The sequence below is a fragment of the Mobula birostris genome, chromosome 6 (genome assembly GCF_030028105.1).
Source record: "Mobula birostris isolate sMobBir1 chromosome 6, sMobBir1.hap1, whole genome shotgun sequence".
In the NCBI taxonomy this organism is placed as follows: Eukaryota; Metazoa; Chordata; class Chondrichthyes; order Myliobatiformes; family Myliobatidae; genus Mobula; species Mobula birostris.
Genome location: NC_092375.1, coordinates 95,955,219 through 95,977,931, shown reverse-complemented (window position 1 = coordinate 95,977,931; position 22,713 = coordinate 95,955,219). Strand labels below are relative to the sequence as shown.

Sequence of the window (22,713 nt, the reverse complement as noted above, 5' to 3'; positions counted from 1 at the left end):
TAAGAGCCGAGAGATAATTTTGTAGCTATATTGGACCCTGATCAGATCCCACTTGGTGTACTGTGCTTAATTCTGGTCGCCTCGCTATAGGAAGGACGTGGAAACCACAGAAAGGGTGCAGAGGAGATTTACAAGGATGTTGCCTGGATTGGGGAGCACGCCTTATGAGAATAGGTTGAGTGAACTCAGCCTTTTTTCCTTGGAGCGATGGAGGATGAGAGGTGACCTGATAGAGGTATATAAGATAATGAGAGGCATTGATCGTGTGGATAGTCAGAGACTTTTCCCCAAGGCTGAATTGACTGGCACGAGAGGGCACAGTTTTAGGGTGCTTGGAAGTAGGTACAGAGGAGATGTCGAGGTTAAGTTTTTTTCACACACAGATTGGTGAGTGCGTGGAATGGGCTGCTGGTGGTAGTGGTGGAGGCGGAAACGATAGGATCTTTTAAGAGACTCCTGGATGGGTACATGGCGCTTAGAAAAATAGAGGGCTTTGGGTAAGCCTAGGTAGTTCTAGAGTAAGGACATTTTCGGCACAACTTCGTGGGCTGAAGGGCCTGTATTGTGCTGTAGGGTTTGTGTGACGAAGTAGTGGAGCAGACTCAATGGTTTAATTCTACTCCTATGATCTATCTGGATGGCACGCAAAAGAAGTATGAGGCAATCATCAGCCAATTTCTCTTTTCTCTTGTACTAATTTGATGCACTGTTGCTTTGAAATGATCTGTACAGGTGGTATACAAAACTAAACTTTTTAAAGTATCTCAATGTGTGACAATAATATACCAAAACCAACCAGGCTGGTGAGATTCTGACACATGCCAACTAATTGGATTGGAGCACTGTATTAGGGATAGTTCCTTGGCTGCATCACTAACTTTCTGATACAATCTCCTTTCCTTTGTCAGGCTCTGGAGCTTCATTCTGATTCTACACAATAGAAATAATCTTCACCTGACCCTTGACCACCACAAAGCTCGCTCAGTCTGCTGGAGAAAGCACCTCCAGTGATTTTCAGCACACTGAATTAGGCATATACATGGTGAGGGAAGAGTTGTAAAAAGATTGGGAACAAACCAGCAACTTCACAAGACTCAAAAAAGTTGCTGGTGAACGCAGCAGGCCAGGCAGTATCTCTATGAAGAGGTACAGTCGACGTTTGAGGCTGAGACCCTTCATCAGGACTAACTGAAAGAAGAGCTAGTAAGAGATTTGAAAGTAGGAGGGGAGGGTGAGATCCGAAATGATAGGAGAAGACAGGAAGGGTCTAAACCTGCTTCCTAAGGCATGCAGAAATCTAGGATGTAGAGCTTGAAAGAGAAATTTAAAATAACTAACCTGATCTCTTTCCTCGGCATTGTAGATCTTTGGAAATTTCGGTGTATTCTGCCCCTCCTGAGCAATTCCTCTTTCTTCCAAATATGACTGCCACTTAGTCTCAAAATAAAACCAACTTTCTTGATATTCTAAGGAAAGAGACATATCTCAATATAGCCATTCTCTCAAGCAATCTGCATTAGCTATTAAAGTATTTTTCTTGCCGGTACCATCAGATTCACAAGCTTCTTCACTTTGAGGATATCTTCAAGATGCAGTGTTTCAAGAAGGCGGTATTCATCATTAAGGGCATTCATATCTGGAGCATACCTTTTTCTCATTACTGCTATTGGGGAGGGGGGACAGAGGCCTGAATACCCATAACTCGGCAGATTTAGGAGCAGCTTCCTTCCCAGTGCCATCAGATTTCTGAATGGCCCATGAAAATTACCTCATTATTCCTTTTTTTTCACTATTTACTTATGTAATTAATAGATTTGTTTCTTTTCACTCTACTGCTGCCACAAAGCAACAGATTTCACAAAATATGTCAGTGATAATAAAACTGATTCTGATTCTTGGCCTCTACTAAAGCTGGATAACCACATAAGGCTTCTTTTGAACCCATCATCTTCTCCCTCTCATCAGGCAGTAGATACAAAATCTTGAGAACGTATACCAGCAGGATTAAGGACAGAGTCTATCCTGCTGTTATCAGACATTTGAACAGACCCATACATGATAAACATAAACTCTTGATCTCTCAGCCTACCTCGTCATGGTCCTTGCACTTTATTTGTCTATTTGCACTCCACTTTCTCTGTAACCATAACATTATTCTGCATTCTTTTTTAACTGCTTCGATGTACTTAACTATGGAATGATTTGTCTGGAAGGCAAGGAACCAGGAGACTTTCATTGCGTTTTGGTACATGAACCACTGTCCAATTCTCAAAGATCACTGCTTAGTGTTTGCACCACTGGAAACACTCTTGCCTTTTCACTTTCAGTGACACAACTGGTCTGAAGGTGAGTGGGAAAAACATAGTCGAAGTTGAAAGTATTGTGGGCAGATTAGAGATGGCTGATGATCAGCAGGGATGGTAGCTCTCTTCTCCTCCACACTTGTTACCTTCTCTCCAGGGTAGTCTAGTATTTTCCAACCTTCTTCACACAGTGTCAACCTGTGGATCAGCTTGTCACTGTCCCCTTCACATCTTGGTTCTCATGTAAACTCTTGCAAGTTTTGTATTCTGGGCCCAAAACTATGAAGGCAAGTCTGTCATACACTTTGTTCATCAGCCTGTCCACCTGTGTTACCTTTGTCTTCCCACTGAGCTGGATGATCTCTCTGTATGAATACCTTACAGCTGTCATTTCACTAACCCCACCTTGCACTCTTTCCTCCTATTATCCCTGACCTGTGTATTGTGAAATCTTGACCTCAGGTATTTTCCCCTCATTCTGCCTGCCCTTCATTCTAATGAGTTTGCAAACCTTGGTTTATTTAACCTGTTCTTCCAGAATCACCTCATTCTCACTAACCCTGACCCCGTCCTCTTTCCAGTCTTCAGAGCCCCATCCCAGGATCCAGTGTTGTCAGAATGCAGTTTGCGCGTTCTCCCTGTCACATGTGCCAGTTTCTGCCAGGTGCACTGGTTTGCTCTCACATCCAAAGGCATGCAGGTTAATTTGCCATTGTAAATTGCCCTGAATGTGGGTGGGTGACAGGAGAATAGGGGGCAATTGACAGGCATGAGAGAAAGGGTAGGGGCAATGAGACTGATGGGATTGTTTTGAGCACCCTCGTTGATGATGTTATCAGAAAACATGAGAGAAGGAAAGCTCCTGTTTGGGCATCCACTGCTGGGCATGATGTCCTTGAGAAAGATGGAAAACTTAGTGGTATGGTGTTAAAGAGGACAACTTTTTCCTCAGTGTCCGCAAAACAGAGCTTTGATTGACTTCAGGAAGATGGGTGGACCCTGGTCTCTGTTAATGGTGTTGAGGTGGAGATGGTTAAGAGCTTCGAATTCCCAGGTGAAAATATCGTTAACTATTTGTCCTGGTCCAACCGTCTGGGTGCTATGGCCAAGAAAGCACACCAGCACCTGTTTTCCTTTTGTCATACCTCACTGTACCCATGTAAGGAGTAGAATGATCTGTCTGGATATGCAAACAAAAGTTTTTCACTGTATTTATCCCCATGTGAATAATGATGATGATACTAATTATAATGAAATATTTACCATACTGCCAACCCACAATTCATCTCTCGCACACCCCAGCCAAGAGTTACCTGCCATGTGGCGAATAGTCTTCCTGCAGTACGTCTCGGCCGCATTGAGAACCTTCAACATCTCCCGCCCCCACTCCACCACTGGCTTGCGCTGGACAGCATAGGACGCAAACAGAGCTGTGCACAGTGATCCCAGGAATCCTGGTTGGAGAGGAAGAGAAGACGGGAACATGCAGCCCAACACTGATTCATTGGTAAATTTCCAAAGGGAAAATGGGGTGAGGCGAGGGCTAGCTTTAGAACCAAAGTCCAGGTCTATCACAACTGGCCCTGGAGTACAGCAAGTGTGAGAGTTGGGCTGGGCTCCATTCTACAGAAGTAATTCTGTACACATGAAAATTGTAAGGAAACAGGAGAAAACTGCTGTGAGGGTAATTGATTATGGAGTAATTTTGCACTGAAACAAATTTTTTTTCCTTAGTCCAGGTGAAAGGTCTTGACCCGAGATATTGTCTATCCAGTTCCCTGCACAGATGCTACCTGACCCAGAGTTTATCCAGAATCTTTTGTATTGCCACTTATTCCTTTACACTCTTCCTATGTGAATCCCATATTTCATTCTTCCCCTGTCCCCTAGATTCTATCACTAACCTACAGGGGGCAAATACAATTGCCAAATAATCCATGGAAAAAACAGGTTGAAGGTGAAAAAGGAAATCAGCAAAAGCGGTGAGGGGACGTGGTTTTTATTCCAGCTGCAGATCAGGGTCTCACTTCTTTGACCTTGGGTCCAACACTGCAGCTATTTGGGCAGATAGGTGGAGACTGTGGGGTGTGGAGTGAGTGCTCCACAGCCACAGCCACGACAGGGGCCAGGCTCAATGTGCAGGACAGCCTGTCTCCGTCGGAATCCTTGTACTAAAGTAAAACTTTCACCGTATGAAGTGGATGTGAAAGATGCTATGCGGTAGATGTTCAGAGGGTGAAACATTATTGAAATGAAAAGCTTCCATTTCTCTCTACAGATGCTGTCTGATCTGAAACGTTAACTCTGTTTCTCTCTCTACAGACGCTGTCTGATCTGAAACATTACTGTTTCTCTCTCTACAGACGCTATCTGATCTGAAATGTTACTGTTTCTCTCTCTACAGATGCTGTCTGATCTGAAACGTTACTGTTTCTCTCTACAGATGCTGTCTGATCTGAAACGTTACTGTTTCTCTCTACAGATGCCGTCTGATCTGAAATGTTAACTCTGTTTCTCTCTCTACAGACGCTGTCTGATCTGAAACGTTACTGTTTCTCTCTCTACAGACGCCGTCTGATCTGAAATGTTAACTCTGTTTCTCTCTCTACAGATGCTGTCTGATCTGAAACATTACTGTTTCTCTCTCTACAGACGCTGTCTGATCTGAAACGTTACTGTTTCTCTCCCTACAGACGCTGTCTGATCTGATGAATGTTCCCAGCATTGTCTGGTTTTATTTCAGACCTCCAATATTTGTGTATCTTTTTTGTACTTCTGTAACCGTGGTCTCAAATATACTTCTCAAATGCTTCACATTTGTCAACTGTCAAGTAACTGGAATGGTTTACCTTCAAGGCCATTGGAAGAAGCTTCAGAAGTAATTATTCAAAGGACAATCTTTTTTTGAGGAAAGTGCAGGGGAGTAGAGGAGATTAAATCTGTTGTATTGGGTATGTGCCTGTCCAACTCCAGGCCACAGTCCTGCCTGGCTGCCCACTCCTACATCTCTGACCTAGCTGTGCACTGACATCCTGACACATTGGAGACTTGTGTGGAGACAAAGAAAAGACCAGAGTTGACCACACAAGTAGACTGTGCCTCAGGGTCCAGTCCTCATCTACCCCAAGTCCCCAGAACCCATTTGACACTGATATGAAACCCCTGCTGACACCTATCTTGGGGCAGCCCAAAATTAGGTCCCTCCTGACACCAGTCCTGGACTGGCCCAGAAATCTGCCACTTAATTGGGAAATGTATGAAAATCATTTCAAAGACTCGCACTTGTACAATGCCTTTCCCTTCCTTGGAATCTCCCATTGTATGAAGTACTTTTGAAATGAAAACCAAAAGCAAAACTGCAGATGTTGGCAATCTAAAATGCTGAGCAGGTCAGGCAGCATCAGTGTTAATGTGTCAGGTTGAGGAGCCTTTGTTGTGACTCTGTTTCTCTTCCCATGGACACAGCCTGGCCAGTTGAGTATTTCAAACACATTTGAAGGGCAGACAGCATTATAGTGTTGAAACTTTAAACAGAGTAAGGCTCAGGAAATAGAAAGCAACAATGACCACTGTTTGGCTTTCTGCAGGGTGGGTGTTAAACAGTAGCCCAGATCATCAGGGAATGTTCCCTTGTCCCTGAGATCTTTCAGGTTCAGCTGAGAGCACACATTGTTTCTCCTGAAAGAGAGTACGTCTCTCCCTCAGTACTGGTGTACAATGTCCACCTCCATCATCCATCCCTGGAACAAATAGAGTGATCCGCAAATCTGTAAATGTTAAAATGTTCTCTGTATGTCCGTGGAAAAGCCGTGGTGAGAAAGGAGTTTGAAAATGTTCAATAGCAAGCAGCATTATTTCATCAATTCAAGACTCCTTTGCTTGTGTCTTCAAAAACAGCTCTATTTCTGTCTTCATTATCTCCATTTTTCCCTTTCGGGGTTCTTTTGAAGACCCTGACGTGGAGTTACACGCTGATTGCGGTTCTTTGCGGGAATGGGACCTGCTCTCGGGGGTTTTTACGACTGGCTGTTATTCGGCACACCAAAGGCTCAGCCTAAGAGTTTCACTCACCTTCAGAAGTCTGAGATTTCATAGCTCTGGAGAGGCAGGGGGGGATCGGAGGTCAGTGTCCGGGCAAAAGCTCAATGTGCTGTGGGAGTCAGAAGATCTAAGGCTGTGTGCTCGGAGACCTGAGATCTTTGGACACAGAGCTCAGAAAAAGCGATGCAACAGACTTTTAACCAGACAGTTGTTTGTTATGTCTCCCCTCTTGCTGTGAAACGGACACACCGCTTTCTCCCTTATTAGGGAAAGAGAGAGCCTGTGGTATGTCAAATACCCTGTGAATGAGTAGTCTTTGGAGTACTGCAAGTCTGTGTCTTTGCTGCACGCTTGAGTGCTCAGTGGTGGTAGTGCTTTTTTGCCAGTGGTGGGAGGGGGATCGTTGCTTGCTGCCGCTTATGTGCAGGAGAGAGGCAAGCTGGTGGGGGGGGGGGGACTTTGGGGTTCTAACAGTTAACTGTCGTTCATTCTTTGGAGGCTCTCTTCTGTTTTTCATGGATGGTTGCGAAGAAAAAGCATTTCAAGATATATATTGTATACATTTCTGACATTAAATGTACCTTTGAAACCTTTGAATTCATTTGCTTTCAAATGCTTCAAGATGTCAGACTGACCAATTGGGAACAATAACACAGATAATAAATGGAAGAGAACAGATGGACACAGAGGTAGAGAAGACAGTCAGATTCTTCTTTCCAGTGTAGAAATGTCAAGGATGCACATTTAACACAAAGGTGGTGGTGGGGGTGAGGCTGAAAGTAGATGTGCAGGGCACACTCTTTTATTTAACACAAAGGTGGTGGGTGGGGGGGGGGTTAAAGTAGATAGACGCATGAATATGCAGGGGGGAAGAGGGAAATGGATCACGTATGGGTAGGAGAGATTTGGTTTAACTTGACATCATGTACAGCACAGACATTGTGGGACCAAGGACCCCCCTGTGTGGTACTCCTCTACGTCCCAGGTTAGCTTCCTGGCTGAACTGTAATAACATGGTGCACTGAAATTACCAGAATCAGAATCACTTTATGTGAAACATCTCAGAATTGATTGTGGTTTGGTGCCAAGCATAAAACACAAGGCGATACCATAACAGACAACGCAACAGCAACCAACAATTTACAAGAGGATACAGCAAACAGCCATGAGCATTCAAGAGTTAGCAGAATGGTCACATGTACAAATGTCAATTATTTAACTTTAATAAATGTGAACATATGCACAAACTCAATAATTACCAACAGAACAAGGAGAGCAGGAAAGACCATTTAATGGATGTTGTGCAGGGTATTACACCTGAGTGAGTTCTGTTGAGAAGCTGTATAGTTACAGAAAAGAAGCTTTGTAAATGACGTGTAGTCCTGGTTGTGATGGACTTGCAACTTCTCCCTGATGGCAATTTGCTGAATAGGTGACTGCTGGGGTCACCTGTTTTAGGAACCTGCAGTAATTTTTTTCATCTCTTTGGCAATGAACAGGTGATTTGGTATCAGCATCTGACAGCCAAAAATCATCTCCTGAGTGGACCATTGGCTGCTACGGGGACTTGGAGAGGGAGATGCCGGTGGGAAACCAAATGGTGACAGAGATAGTCATAACACTGTCAATGATGGCTGAGTAAAAATTCATCAGGACACAGCCTGAGATGTTAAGTTTCCTAAGCTGGGGAGGGAAGAACAATCTCTGCTGGGCTTTCCTAGTGATGAACGTAAAGTGTTTGTCCCACTTCAATGTACTGGTAAAGGAATTTGAATGACTCGACCACAGTCCCAGCCTGACCATTAATTTCCAAGGAGGACAGGTAGGGAGTTGTCAGTGGAAATCAGCTCTCACTTCCACTGTTTTAATCATATTAAGCTCCAAGTTGTTACGAGCACACCACGCTACAATATGGTCTACCTCTCTTTGATAGCAGGTCACAGCTTATTAAAGATGTAATGTCATCTGCACACCTTAGGATTTTAATAGATTTGTTTGTGGAGGTACAGTCATTTGTGTAAAGTGAGGACAGGAGGGATGAAAGAACAAAGCACTGGGAGAGCTTGTGTTTACAGACATTGAATCAGGCAAGTTGGAGCCCAGCCTTACATATTGCTTTTTCCAGTCAGGAAGTTAGTAATCCACTGGCAGATGGTGTAGGGTACAGCTGGCTGGGTTAGCTTGCTGTAGAGCAACTCTGAAATAATAGTGTTGAGGGCAGAAACAAGATCCTCACAAGGGTGTTCAGGGAGTCCAAATATTGAAGAATATAATGAAGGCACGAGTTATCTGCATCCTCAACTGAGCGATTTGCTCTATAAACAAACCGCAGCAGGTCAAGAAGAGGATCAGTAATGCACTTAACATAGACCAACATCAAACATGAAAAGGTTTTGATAACTACTAAAGGCAGAGTGACTGGCCTATATCATTAAATCCAGTGAGCTTGTCTTTCTTGGGAACTGGAATAATTGCAGCAACTTCAAAGCAGCCTAGAAGCTTGCATAATTGCAGGGAGGAGTTAACTATCTCAGTGAAGACAGTTGCTAATTAATCCACAGTGCTTTAGAGTACCAGGTGACACAGCATCAGGGCCTGCACTTTCCCTAATGTTCTGTTTTCCAAATAGTTTCTGAATATCTTCTTGCTGCACAGGAAGTATAGAGTGGGATGGGGAATGGGCAAGTTAGGGGAGGCTGAAGAAGGTGAATGGGGCTGGGATGGTGACATTGGAGTGGTTGTGAAAGGGAGGGAGTAGGGGCTCAACATTTCAAGATTGGAGGAAGTGAGAACATAAAAATATTGATTATCCTTATGAAACTGATTGGCCAACGTGGGGAGACTTGGGAGCACTTCTGTCTGAAATTGGTAAGAATTTGCAGGGAACTCCAGCTGTCCGGCTATTGTTGTTGAGATGTATATCTCTTGTCAATCCTTGTAAGTGGCTTTCAATCGTGAAGCTGGCTTTGCTACTGCCACTTTCAGAGCTGATGTTTTCCAGAGCTATATTCCTCTCTGTTTCCAGACGTGTAGACATGAACCTTTGCAAATCTGAGATTCCACAACTCCTTGGTGAGCCACGGCTTCTCATTGTGATCCTTTTAGGAAGACACAATTCTTCACAGAAGATGTAGGATGTTGCAGTGTCAGCATATTCATCTGTACTGCTACACCAGGCTCCCATAGCCTTCCACATGTAAAATAGGAAATACTCAGACTTCTATCCCTTCATTTAAAAGGCAATGAAAGCCAGACTGGGCCATTTGCTGACAGATCTCAAATGCTTCAAAAGCCACAACTATCTTATAGATGTTTCTTACTGCTTCAAATTACAAACTACAAAGATTAGCCCCATACTTAACCAATTAGGAACTTCAATCTCCAGCAGTTTGGTGTTTGGAGACAACAGCTGTTTGTACCAATTAACCATAGCTCAGGTTTCAATATATCCTGAAGCAGGCTTTGCAGGCACAGGTCACATCTAATTAACAGTGAGCACTTGCTTCCAACCAAACACTACAGGGCTGCTTTCAATCACCTCGTGTGGAATAAACAACCCAACACAATTCAGCAGGTCCTTTTCTTGTGGCCCATCAAACATCACCTTGGTCTGGTGACAGCATCTTAGAATTACTGGGTTGATCTGGGTTGAGACTAATTCTATTTGCCAGCTTTTGTCAGTATGAAGCTTCAAGTGACCAGTATTGGGAATTTAGGGCAGTGGTGACTGCCGGGACAAACTATGATGTGTGTACCAGGTGGTTTTATCAATAGCTCTCTGTGTGGAAATCCTGAACCTTTAAAACTGACTCTCTGCACCACCTAAAATAACTCAATCTTTGACATCAAGACACAATCTGCTGGGGATGGGAGGATGCCAGCATAAACAGGAGGAGGAATGAGACAGGAGTCCGAGCTGATTGGTGGGCTCAGTAGGGGTGTAAGATACTGGAAAATCAGCTATAATGAAATGACGGAGCAGTTTTGATGGGCCAAATAGCCTACGTCTTTTCCTGTCTAATGAAGGAGATGGATAGTGGAGTTGGGAGACATTGGAAGGTGGATGACAGATGAAAGGGAGGGGGAAGGGGGAATAGGAGGGAGAGGGGAAAAGGAAGGGGGGAAGAGGGGAAGGGGAAAGGAGGGGGAGGGGGCAGAGGGGGAAAGAGAGGGAGAGGAGGAGGAAAAGGGAGGGGGAAGGGGAAAGAGAGGAGGGGGAAGGGGAAAGAGAGGAGGGGGAAGGGGAAAGGGAGGAGGGGAAAGGGGGGAGGGGACAGAGGGGGGAGGGAAGGGGGAAAGGGAGGGGCAAGATGGGGAAGGAGGGGGAGGAGAGGGAGGGGGAGGGGAGGGGGAGAGGAGGGGAGGGGGAAGAGGGGGAAGGGGAAAAGGGAAGGGGGAAAGGGAGGGGGAAGGGGGAAAGGGTGAAGGGAGGGGAGAAGAGGGGGAAGAAGGGGAAAAGGGAGGGGGAAGAGGGGGAAGAAGGGGAAAAGGGAGGGGGAAGAGGGGGAAGAAGGGGAAAAGGGAGGGGAAGAAGGGCGGGGGAAGGGGGAAAGGGAAGGGGTAGGGGGAAGGGGAAAGGGAGGGGGAAGGGGGAGGGGGAAGGGGGAAAGGGGAAGGGAAGGGAGAGGGAAAGGGAGGGGGATGGAGGAGAGGAGGGGGAGGGGGATGGAGGAGAGGAGGGGGAAAGGGAGGGGGAAGGAGGAGAGGAAGGGGAAGGGAGGGGGAAGGGGGAAAGGGAGGGGGATGGAGGAGAGGAGGGGGAAAGGGAGGGAGAAGGAGGAGAGGAGGGGGAAGGGGAAGGGAGGGGGAAGGGGGAAAGGGAGGGGGAAGGGGAAAGGGAGGGGGATGGAGGAGAGGAGGAGAGGAGGGGGAAGGGAGGGGGAAGGGGGAAGGGGAAAGGGAGGGGGAAGGGGAGGGGGAAGGAGGAAAGGGAGGGGGAAAGGAAGGGGGAGGGGAGGAGGGGGAAAGGGAGGGGGAAGGAGGAGAGGAAGGGGAAGGGAGGGGGAAGGGGGAAAGGGAGGGGGATGGAGGAGAGGAGGGGGAAAGGGAGGGAGAAGGAGGAGAGGAGGGGGAAGGGGAAGGGAGGGGGAAGGGGGAAAGGGAGGGGGAAGGGGAAAGGGAGGGGGATGGAGGAGAGGAGGAGAGGAGGGGGAAGGGAGGGGGAAGGGGGAAGGGGAAAGGGAGGGGGAAGGGGAGGGGGAAGGAGGAAAGGGAGGGGGAAAGGAAGGGGGAGGGGAGGAGGGGGAAGGGGGAGGGGAGGAGGGGGAAGGGGGAGGGGAGGAGGGGAGGGGGAAAGGGAGGGGGAAGGAGGAGGAGAGGAGGGGGAAAGGGAGGGAGAAGGAGGAGGGGGAAGGGGAAGGGAAGGGGAAGGGAGGAGGGGGAAGGGGGAAAGGAGGGGAGGGGAGGAGGAGGAGGGGAGGGGAGGAGGAGGAGGGGATGAGTAGGAGGGGGAAGGAGGGAGGAGAAGAGGAGGGGAGGTGGGGGGAGGAGGGGGAAGAGGGAAGGGGGTAAGGGAAGGAGAGGGGGAAGGGGAGGGGGAAAGGGAGGGGAAAGGGAGGGGGAAGGGAGGGGGAAGGGGAAGGGAGGAGGAGGAGGGGGAAGGAGGAAAGGAGGGGAGGGGAGGAGGGGATGAGTAGGAGGGGGAAGGAGGGAGGAGAAGAGGAGGGGAGGTGGGGGAGGGGGAGGAGGGGGAAGAGGGAAGGGGGTAAGGGAGGGGGAAGGGGGGAGGGGAAGAGGGAAAGGGGGAAATGGAGGGGAGGAGGGCGGAGTAGGGGGAAGGAGAAGGGAGGAGGAGGAGGGGTCTGAGGGGGAGGGGGAAGGAGGGAGGGGTGGAGGAGGGAAGGTAAATGAGAAGTAGAGAAAGTGAGGTGAGAAAGTGGAAGGTGAATGTGGGGAGAGCTGCTGGAGAGAGATAAACAGGCCCCTGGGCTGGATTCTGGTAACTAATGAGGATTCTTGGCAGTGAGGAAGAGGGATCTTGGATTAGATAACACTTGGAGGATGTGTTAATTTCTGGTCACCTGATCATAGCAAGGATGTGGAAGTTTTAGAAAGGGTGCAGAGGATATTTACCAGGTTGCTAACTGGATTAGGGAACACGTTTTATGAAGACAGGTTGAGCGAGCTGGGGCGTTTCTCTTTGGAGTAAAGAGGAATGAGTGGTGACTTGATAGAGGTGTACAAGATGATGAGAGGCAAAGATAGAGTGGATAGCTAGAGAATTTCTACCATGGTGGAAATGGCTAATACGAGGGGACAATTTTAAAATGATTGGAGAAAAGTAAAGCAGAGATGTCAGAGGTAGATTCTTACAGAGCTCTGCTAGGTGTCTTAATACAGTACATTAGGGAGATTTAAGAGACCCTAAGATAGGCACATGGATGAAAGAAAAATGGAAGGCTATGCAGGAGGGAAAGATTAGATTGATCTTACTGTTGGTTGAAAGGTGGGCACAATATCCTAGGCTGGAGGGCCTGTTCTGTTCTATGTCCATGTTTTAAGATAGGTGAGATAGGAACCAATACAGGAGGGGTGAATGGAAATTAGATTCAGAACCAGATGGGAAAAGGGTGGATTGGATATGCGTTGGTAAAAACCTGTGGGTGAGCTATATGTGTAAATGGTGGATGAAAACTTTTTCTTCATCTTCAGTCTCCTTTCCTTCTTCAATGTCTGGAGAGTGTGGTCACTTTCTGATCATCCATCCCTCTCCAGGTTTAGATCCTCCTACATCTCCTACAGAAACAGTTTTTACTATGTGGTGTGCCTGCAATTGTACTTGGAGACAGCCTTCAATATAGTGTGTTACTGAGAACTTAGATGGCAGGGTAACATACTACTGTGGACTAAGGATTGAGTAAGATGTGTGTTCGAGTCTGAGAGACATGGAGCGTCATAAGGAGCCGGGAGCCATGTTGGACTCTAGCTGATCACAATTTTTCCTCAATGCTGAGGATCTCGTGCAATATGACAATCATGATCTTCCATCTGTCATTAATCTGCCTGTGGGGAAGATGCCCTCATGCTGTTGTTCTTACTCTTTTCTCTATCCATGACCATGGCCGTCCTTGGCAAATTTTTCTGCAGAAGTGGTTTGCCATTGCCTTCTTTACAAGACGGATGACCCCAGCCATTATCAATACTCTTCAGAGATTGTCCGCCTGGCGTCAGTGGTTGCATAACCAGGACTTGTGATATGTACCAGCTGCTCATGTGACTGTCCATCACCTGCTTCCATGTCTTCATGTGACCTGATTGTGGGGCTAAGTAGGTTCTACACCTTGCCCAAAGGTGACCTGCAGGCTGGCAGAGGGAAGGAGTGCCTTGCAACTCCTTTGGTAGAGACATGTTCCCATTCCAGCACCCAGTGTATTATATACATTTGTCAACAATAGAGGGCAATGGGAAAGATTCATAGGGATAAGTACAGTGAATGGACAAGGGCATGGCTAATGGAAATGTATATGGATTTTAAAAAGCTGGGGTTTTTATTTAAGTGGTGAGAGATTGAAATCTGGAGACACAAGGTACTGCATTTGTTGGGATCTGGAGCAAAAGGAGAAGCTCCTGCTGGAGGAACTCATTGGGTTTGGCAGCATCTGTGCAGGGAAAGGGACCTCAGTCCAAGAAGCTTCATCTCCACTGAAAGAAGAGAGGGAACATGGCCAGCATAAAATGCTGGAGGGAAGGGATGGGATAAAAGCTACCAAGTGCTAGGTGGTTCTAGGTTAGGAGGATTTTGGTTGTCAGATGGAGTCAGGTAGGGGAAACGGTGACAGAGCCTGAGGGGTGATACAGTAAGTGAAGGTGACAAACATCTGTACATGATGGAACCTAAGAAAAGAGGAAGATGGAGGTTAGAATAAAAGTAAGAAGGTGGGAGAGCAGATGGGAACAGTGGAGATTGAAATATGTTGGTATTCAGAGAGGTCTGGGTGTCCTCTGAAAGTTAATTGCAGCTTTCTAAAGCTTGAGTTAGGCTGCACCTGCAGTATTGCATTCAGTTCTAATTGCCCCTTGATTTGAAGAGGAGGCAAAAGAGGTTTACGAGGATGCTGCCTGGATTAGAGGACGTGTCCGAAAAGGGGAGGTTGGACAAACCTGAGTTGTTTTTCTCTGCACCAAGCAGAGGTTAGGGGGAGACCTGGTCAAAGTTGAGTAAGATTGTGTGGGGCATAGACAGCCAGTGTCTTTTTCCTTGTGTTGAAATGTCTAATACTAGAGGGCATGCATTTAAGGAGAAGGGGGGAAACTGCAAAGATGTGTGGGGCAAGTTTTTTTTTACACAGAGACTGGTACATGCCTGAAGTGGTAGAGGAGGCAAATACAATAGGGATGTTCAAGAGACTCTTAGACTGGCACAGGAATGTGCAGGGAATGGAAAGACATGGACATTGTGTAGGCACAAGGGATTAGTTTAGTGGGCTTTGACACTGTGGGCCAAAGGGCCTGTTCCTGTAATGTACGATTCTATGTTCAATGTAATGTATAGGTATGACAGGCAATCCACAAGGCCTTTATTGTAAGAGCACTGTGAACAGGTTTGGTCTCCCTACCAAAGAATAGGGGAGTGTGTGGAAGTACACTTGGCTGGTGCTTGGGATGGTAGGATTTCTGTCTGAGGGGAGGTGAAGCAGACTAGACCTCTGTTCTTGAGTTTGGATTTTTTTTCCAGGTTGTGCTGTCTAGAACCAGGGTCTTGGTTCCACAATAAAGGCTGGTCAATCAGGACAGAGGTTGATGAAATTTCTTCACTCAGAGTATGCTGAAGGTCAAACTACGAGGAGAGGTTCCACAAGTTAGGGTTGTAAGGCCGGAACTTAGAATGCGATAGGATGCTGATCAAAGTATTCATGATATTAATGTCAGGTTGTAAGGTTTATCAAATCTATTACAGATTTTCATGGTTTAGGTGAATCAGTAGAAAATAGTATTTGGATTTTTAGGTAGCGTTAGATATAATACTGCACAGATTAGGGCTCTTGTGGTGACCTATGACTCATGACCCGGAGGTGATGATCTCTGGAGCAATGACTTCTGTATGATGTTACATGGGTTAATGGGGTGATGATGTCTGTATTGACCTGTGGGTTGATGACCCAAGGGGTGGTAACCAGCGGATCTGATCAAAGAGATGATTACTTGTGGGTCTTGACCGATGGGGTAATTCCCCATGTTGTGATGACCCCGGGTGATTACCTGTGGGGTGGTTATGAGTCATTCGTCCACACTCAATGCTCACTTCCACGAGGTTGTCCAGTTTCTCGGGCTGCCAGTACCTCATGCCCACACACATAGCCTTCGTGGCTGCACCAAATCCTGAACCTAAAGAACAAAGGGGCGTCAGTGTCTGAGCTGACTTTCTCATGAGGAGCCTCCCATTCCACCTGAGGCTTCATATGTACCTTTCTTATTGAAGGGTGTGTGCCAGCCCAGGAGGTAGTTGTCCGGCTTGAGCTGGGAGCAGCCCTCAATGGTGGCTGGGTCTGGTTGGCGTTTGTGTATCTGTTCAACAATCTCAACGTAAGCCTTCACCATCTCACGGTAGAGGTCCGTCAGGGACCAGATATCTGAGAATTCAGGTCAAAATGTGATGAAAGTTTTGACAACTTCTTGAATAAATTCACACCCCCATGCCCTCTCCACACCCATCCCAACAGAAGCCAGTTGTACAGAGGCAGGCAGCAGGGTGTCCTCAGTGGCAGCAGACCCACAGTCTCTGGAGCACTGCAGTACCATCCGAAGATGTTCTGTTCCTCATCTCCCAGCCTGTGGAGAAATGCAAGGGTCTGCCAAGATCTTATAAAAATTATCAACATCACTTTAAATAGTTCTAAATATTATACAGGTTTTTATTAATCAAATGTAAGGGGAAAATACAGTATATTGTTTCCGTCAGGACCCCTAAAATAACAATGGACTGAAGGATCCTCAAGTCCAAATCCATAACTCACTGAAAGCTGCCATACAAGTAGGTAGGATGGTAAAGATGGTGTATGACATGCTTGCTTTCATTGCCGGGTATTGAGTACAAGTCAGGAAAACATATTGCAGTTGTACAAAACTTTGGTTGGGCTGCATTAGAAGTGTTCTGTGCATTCCTGTTCACCCAATTACAGTAAGAATATGTACACTTTAGAAAAGATACAAAAGAGATTTACCAGGATGCTGTCTAAATTAGAGGGCTTGAGCTAAAAGGAGAGGTTAGACAAATGTGAGTTGTTTTTTTCCTGGAGTGTCAGAGGCTGATGGGAGATCTGATAGAAGTTTATCACATTATGAGGAGCATAGATAGAGTAAACAGATTGAATTCTAATTTCAGGGTTAAAATGTCAAATAGTTCGAGGACATCCATTTAAGATGAGAGGGGAAAAAGTTTAAAGGTGATATGTGGGGCAAGTTTTTTTTTCACACAGAGGGTAGTGGGTGCTTGAAACAGGCTGACAAGGGTGACAATAGAAGTAGGTACAATAATAGTCTTTAAGAGGCTGTTTGATAGGCAATGGAGGGATGTGCACCATTTAGTTCAATTTAGCTTTCTGTTTGGCACAGATATCATGGCCGAAGGTCCTGTTCCTGTGCTATACCATTCTACAGTATAATCTGTGTTCTAATAACACATTAAAATGCATTAAGTCCAATATAGATACAGGAGCAGGTGTTGACTATCTCCACCTACCTGCACCACCATTCATCCAGATCATAGCTGATCAACCTCAGCATAGCACATCCATATTCCTTCATTCCTGAAATATCTAGAAATCTACTGATAGCTATTTTCAATAAACTCATTGACCAAGCCTTGCCTCCACTCATCTTTTGGGTAGAAAGTTCCAGATTCATCATGGCTGATTTATTATCCCTCTCAACCCTATTCTCCTGCTTTCTCCCCATAACTTTAATGTCCTGACTAATGAAGAACCCATCAACCTCCGCTTTAAAAGTACCCAATGAAATGGCCTCCACAGCCATCTGTGTCAATGATCTAGATTCAGCACACTAGCTAAAGAAATTCTTCCTCATCTTATGGACATCCACCCAATCGAGGCTGAGCACTCTGGTCCTAGCTCCCCCAGTATAGGAAACATCTTCTCCACATCTACTCTATCTAGGCTTTTTAATATTCAATAGGTTTCAATGAGGCCCTCCCTTGATCTTCTAAACTCCAGCAAGTACAGGCCCCTAGCCATCAAAAGAGCCTCATACATTAACTTTCATTCCCAGGATCATTCTCCTGAACCTCCTCTGGACTCTCACTAATGACAGCACATCTCTTCTTAGATAAGGGGCGCAAAACTGCTTACAATACGCCCTGTGGTCTGACCACTGCCTTACAAAGCCTCAGCATTACATCTGTGCTTTTATTTTGAAATGAATGCTAACATTGTGTTTGCCTCACTGACTCAACCTGCAAGTTAACCTTTAGGGAATCCTGCACAACGATTCCCAAGTCACCTTGTATCTCTGATTTTTGAAATTTATCTGCATTTAGAAAATAGTCTACGCCTTTATTCCTTTTACCAAAGTGCATGACCGTACACTTCCCTACACTATATTACATTTGCCACTTCTTTGCCCATTCTCCTTATCTGTCTAAGTCCTTTCGCAAGCTCCCTGCTTCCTCAACACTACCTGCCCCTGCCCCTCTACCTATTTTCATACTGTCCACAAACTTGGCCACAAAGCCATCAATTCTGTCATCCAAATTACGTAATGTGAAAAGAAGAGGTCAGACTAACTGGCCTTTAATTTACTTTCTTCTGCCTCCCTCTCTTCTTAGAGTGGAGTGACATTTGCAATTTTCCAGTCCTCCAGAATATTTCCAGAATCTAGTGATTCTTGAAAGATCATTACTTATGCCTCCATAATCTTTTCAGCTACTTCTTTCAGAACCCTGGGCTGTAGTCCATCTGGTCCAGGTGATTTATCTACCTTCAGACTGTTCAGCTTCTCAAGCACCCTCTCCCTAATAATAGCAATAGCACTCACTTCTGCCCCCAACACTCTCAAACTTACAGCAATTGTATAATGTGGTGCAGTGGCATGCAAAAGTTTGGGCACCCCTAGTCAAAATTTCTGTTACTGTGAATAGCTAAGCGAGTAAAAGATGACCTGATTTCCAAAAAGCAGAAAGTTAAAGATGACACATTTCTTTAATATTTTAAGCAAGATTGCCTTTTTATTTCCATCTTTTACAGTTTCAAAATAACAAAAAAGGAAAAGGGCCTGAAGCAAAAGTTTGGGCACACTGCATGGTCAGTACTTAGTAACACCCCCTTTGGCAAGTATCACAGCTTGTAAATGCTTTCTGTAGCCAGCTAAGAGTCTTTCAATTCTTGTTGGGGATTTTCGCCCATTCTTCCTTGCAAAAGGCTTCTAATTCTGTGAGATTCTTGGGCCGTCTTGCATGCACTGCTCTTTTGAGGTCTATCCACAGATTGTCCATGATGTTTAGGTCGGGGGACTGTGAGGGCCATGGCAAAACCTTCAGCTTGCACCTCTTGAGGTAGTCATTGTGGATTTTGAGGTGTGTTTAGGATCATTATCCTGTTGTAGAAGCCATCCTCTTTTCACCTTCAACTTTTTTTACAGACGGTGTGATGTTTACTTCCAGAATTTGCTGGTATTTAATTGAATTCATTCTTCCCTCTACCAGTGAAATGTTCCCCGTGCCACTGGCTGCAAAAGAAGCCCAAAGCATGATCGATCCACCCCCGTGCTTAACAGTTGGAGAGGGTTCTTTTCATGAAATTCTGCACCCTTTTTCTCCAAACATATCTTTGCTCATTGCAGCCAAAAAGTTCTATTTTAACTTCATCAGTCCACAGGACTTGTTTCCAAACTGCATCAGGCTTGTTTAGATGTTCCTTTGCACACTTCTGATGCTGAATTTTGTGGTGAGGATGCAGGAAAGGTTTTCTTCTGATGACTCTTCCATGAAGGTCATATTTGTGCAGGTGTTGCTGCACAGTAGAACAGTGCACCACCACTCCAGAGTCTGCTAAATCTTCCTGAAGGTCTTTTGCAGTCAAACGGGGGGATTTGCCTTTCTAGCAATCCTATGAGCAGTTCTCTGAGAAAGTTTTCTTGGTCTTCCAGACCTCCGCCATTCCTGTTAACTGCCATTTCTTAATTACATTACGAACTGAGGAAATGGCTACCAGAAAATCATTTATTTTAATTTTTCAGAGTGCTAGGCAGCTGCTTAGAGGAGCCCATGGCTGCTGATTGTTGGGACAAGGTTTGAGGAGTCAGGGTATTTATAAAGCTTTGAAATTTGCATCACCTGGCCTTTCCTAATGATGACTGTGAACAAGCCATAGCCCTATAGCCCTAACAAGCTAATTAAGGACTGGTAAAAGTTATCTGAGAGCTCAAATCTCTTGGGGTGCCAAAACTTTTGCATGGTGCTCTTTTCCTTTTTTTCCACTCTGAAGTTGTACAAGACAAAAATAATACACTAATCTTGCTTAAAATGTTGAAAAGAATGTTTCATCTTTAACTTTATGACTTTTGGAGATCAGTTCATCTTCTACTCACTTAACTATTCACAGTAACAGACATTTTGACCGGGGTGCCCAAACTTTTGCATGCCACTGTATATTCCACAGTGAAGACTGGCGCAAAATACTTATTAAGCCCCTCCACCATTTCTTTGTCCCCGATTGCTACCATACCAGCATCATTTTCCAGTGGTCCATTATCTACTCTCGCTTCTTTTATTCCTGTACATCTGAAAAAAATATCCTTTTGTATTCACTTTTACATTGTTGGCTAGCTTAACTTCATATTTCTTCTTTTCTCTGCTTATGATATTTTAGCTGCCTTCTGTTGGATTTTAAACAATTTCCAATCCTCTAACTTCACACTAATTTTTGCTATATGTCCCCTCTTTTGCTTTTATGCTCTCTTTGACTTCCTTTGTCAGCCACAGTTTGTTCATCCTCCTTTTATAATACTTTTTCATCTTCCAAATGTTTCCGAATTATTCTCAGAAACTCCAGCCATCATCCCTGCTAGTATCACCTTCCAATTAACTTCAGAATGAATGACAGTGATGCTTCACTACCAGCTGAGATTAATGCCTTTTATGCTCGCTTTGAAAGTGAGAATAAAACTGCAGGTGTGAGGATCCCTGCTGCACATCGATGACCCTGTGATCTCTGTCTCAGAGGCTGACGTCATGCTGTCTTTCAGCAGGGTGAACCCTTGCAAAATGGAGTACCCGGTAAGGCTCTTAAAACTTGTGCCAACTAACTGGCAGGGGTATTCAAAAGATATTTTCAAATCTCACTGTTAAGGTCATAAGTTCCCACCTGCTTCAAAAGGGCAACAACCTGTTTCCAAGAACAACAGTGTGAGCTGCCTTAACGACTATCATTCAGTAGCACTGACAGCAACAGTGATGAAATGCTTCAAGAAGTTGGTCATAGATAGAATGAATGCCTGCCTCATCGAGGATCTGGAACCACTGCATTACAGGAGGAATGGAGATGAGCTAACCCCTATTGACATCAATGGATCTGGGGTTGAGAGGGTGAACAGCTTTAAGTTCCTCAGCATCCACATCACCGAGGACCTCACGTGGTCTGTACACACCAGCTGTGTGGTGAAAAAGGCACAACAGCGCCTCTTTCACCTCAGGCGTTTGAGGAAGTTTGGTATGGGCCCCCAAATCCTAAGAACTTTTTACAGAGGCATAATTGAGAGCATCCTGACTGGCTGCATCACTGCCTGGTATGGGAACTGTACCTCCCTTAGTCACAGGACTCTGCAGAGAGTGGTGCGGACAGCCCAGTGCATCTGTAGTTGTGAACTTCCCACGATTCAGGACATTTACAAGGATGTGTGTAAAAAGGGCCCGTAGGATCATTGGGGACCCAAATCATCCCAACCATAATCTATTCCAGCTGCTACCATCCTGGAAGTGGTACCACAGCATAAAAGCCAGGACCAACAGTCTCTGGGACAGCTTCTTCCACTAGGCCACCAAACTGATGAACTCACACTGATCTGAGTGTACTCGATATTACATTGACTGTTCTATTTATGATAAGCTATTATAAATTACTATGATTGTTCGTTGCACATTTAGATGGAGAAGTAATGTAAAGATTTTTACTCCTCATGTACATGAAGGATGTAATTCAATTCAATTCACCTATTGCCACAATAGGTCTACAGTGGAAGCAATCTCAATTGCTCTCCATGCGGTTTTGGATCACCTGAACAATACAAATACCTAAGTCAGGATGCTGTTTGTTGACTTTAGCTCAGCGTTTAACACCATTAAATCATTCCCACTGTCCTAATCAATAAGCTACAGAACCTGAGCCTCTGTACCTCCCTCTGCAAATGGATCCTCAACGTCCTAACCATGAATACGACAATCAGTGCAGATTGGTAATAACAAGTCCACCTCACTGACAAATTGATATAGTACTGGCACATCTTAGGGATGTGTGCTTAGCCCGCTACTTTAATCTCTCTATACCCATGACTGTGTGGCTAGGTATAGCTCAAATGCCATCTATGAATTTACTAATGATGCATTGTTGGCAGAACCTTAGATGGTGATGAGAGGGTGTACATGAGTGAGATTTACCAGCTAGTCGAGTGGTGTTGCAGCAACAACCTTGCACTCAGCGTCAGTAAGACTAAACAGCTGATTGCAGACTTCAAAAAGGGTAAGACAAGGGGACACGAACCAATCCTCATTGAGGGATCAGAAGTGGAGAGAGCTTCTGGTTGTCAATATCGCTGAGGATCTAAATTGGTCTCAACATATCAATGGAACTATAAAGAAGGAAAGACAGCGGATGGTTTTCATTAGGAGTTTGAGGAGATTTGGTTTATCACCTAAAACACTTGAAAACTTCCACAGATGTTCCATGAGAGCAAACTGACTGGCTGCAGCATTGTCTGGTGTGGGGAGAGAGGTTACTGCACAGAATTGAAGCAAACTGCAGAGAGTGGTAAAATTAGTCAGTACTAGTCTCCATCGTATCCACGACATCTTCAAGGAGTGGTGCCTCAGAAAGGAGGCATCCATCATTTAGGACCCCCACCACCCAGGACATGCCCTCTTCTCATCGTTACCATCAAGAAGGAGGTACCAGGAGCCTGAAGACACACACTCAGTGATTCAGGAATAGCCTCTTCCCCTCTGCCATCCGATTCCTAAATGGACAATGAACCCCTGAACACCACCTCACTACATTTTTTTATTCCTGTTTTTTGCTCTACTTATTTTCATTTAACTATTTAATGTACGTATTCAATTTGTTTCTATATTTATGTACTGTATTGTACTACTGATGCAAAGTTTACAAATTTCACAGTTTGTGAGGTATTAAACTGGATTCTGATT

The 22,713-nt window shown here is 45.3% G+C and overlaps 1 protein-coding gene across 4 annotated transcripts in view; it reads right to left on the bottom strand.

Moving 5' to 3' along the window:
* The window catches only part of adprhl1 (ADP-ribosylhydrolase like 1), a 66,923-nt gene that overhangs the window by 26,230 nt on the left and 17,980 nt on the right, over window positions 1-22,713 (bottom strand). For 3 of the 4 annotated variants that reach the window (XR_011886376.1, XM_072260900.1, XM_072260898.1), the window contains exons 2-5: window positions 15,749-15,913; window positions 15,543-15,668; window positions 3,617-3,757; window positions 1,339-1,466 (exon numbers count right to left, since the gene is read on the bottom strand). Coding sequence is in view for 3 of the 4 variants with exons in the window: in XM_072260900.1 (XP_072117001.1) it covers window positions 1,339-1,466; window positions 3,617-3,757; window positions 15,543-15,668; window positions 15,749-15,913 (560 nt within the window). In the remaining variant the exon portion in view is untranslated. The remainder of the gene's footprint in view (window positions 1-1,338; window positions 1,467-3,616; window positions 3,758-15,542; window positions 15,669-15,748; window positions 15,914-22,713) is intronic. The other variant, XM_072260899.1, reaches the window with a different exon arrangement.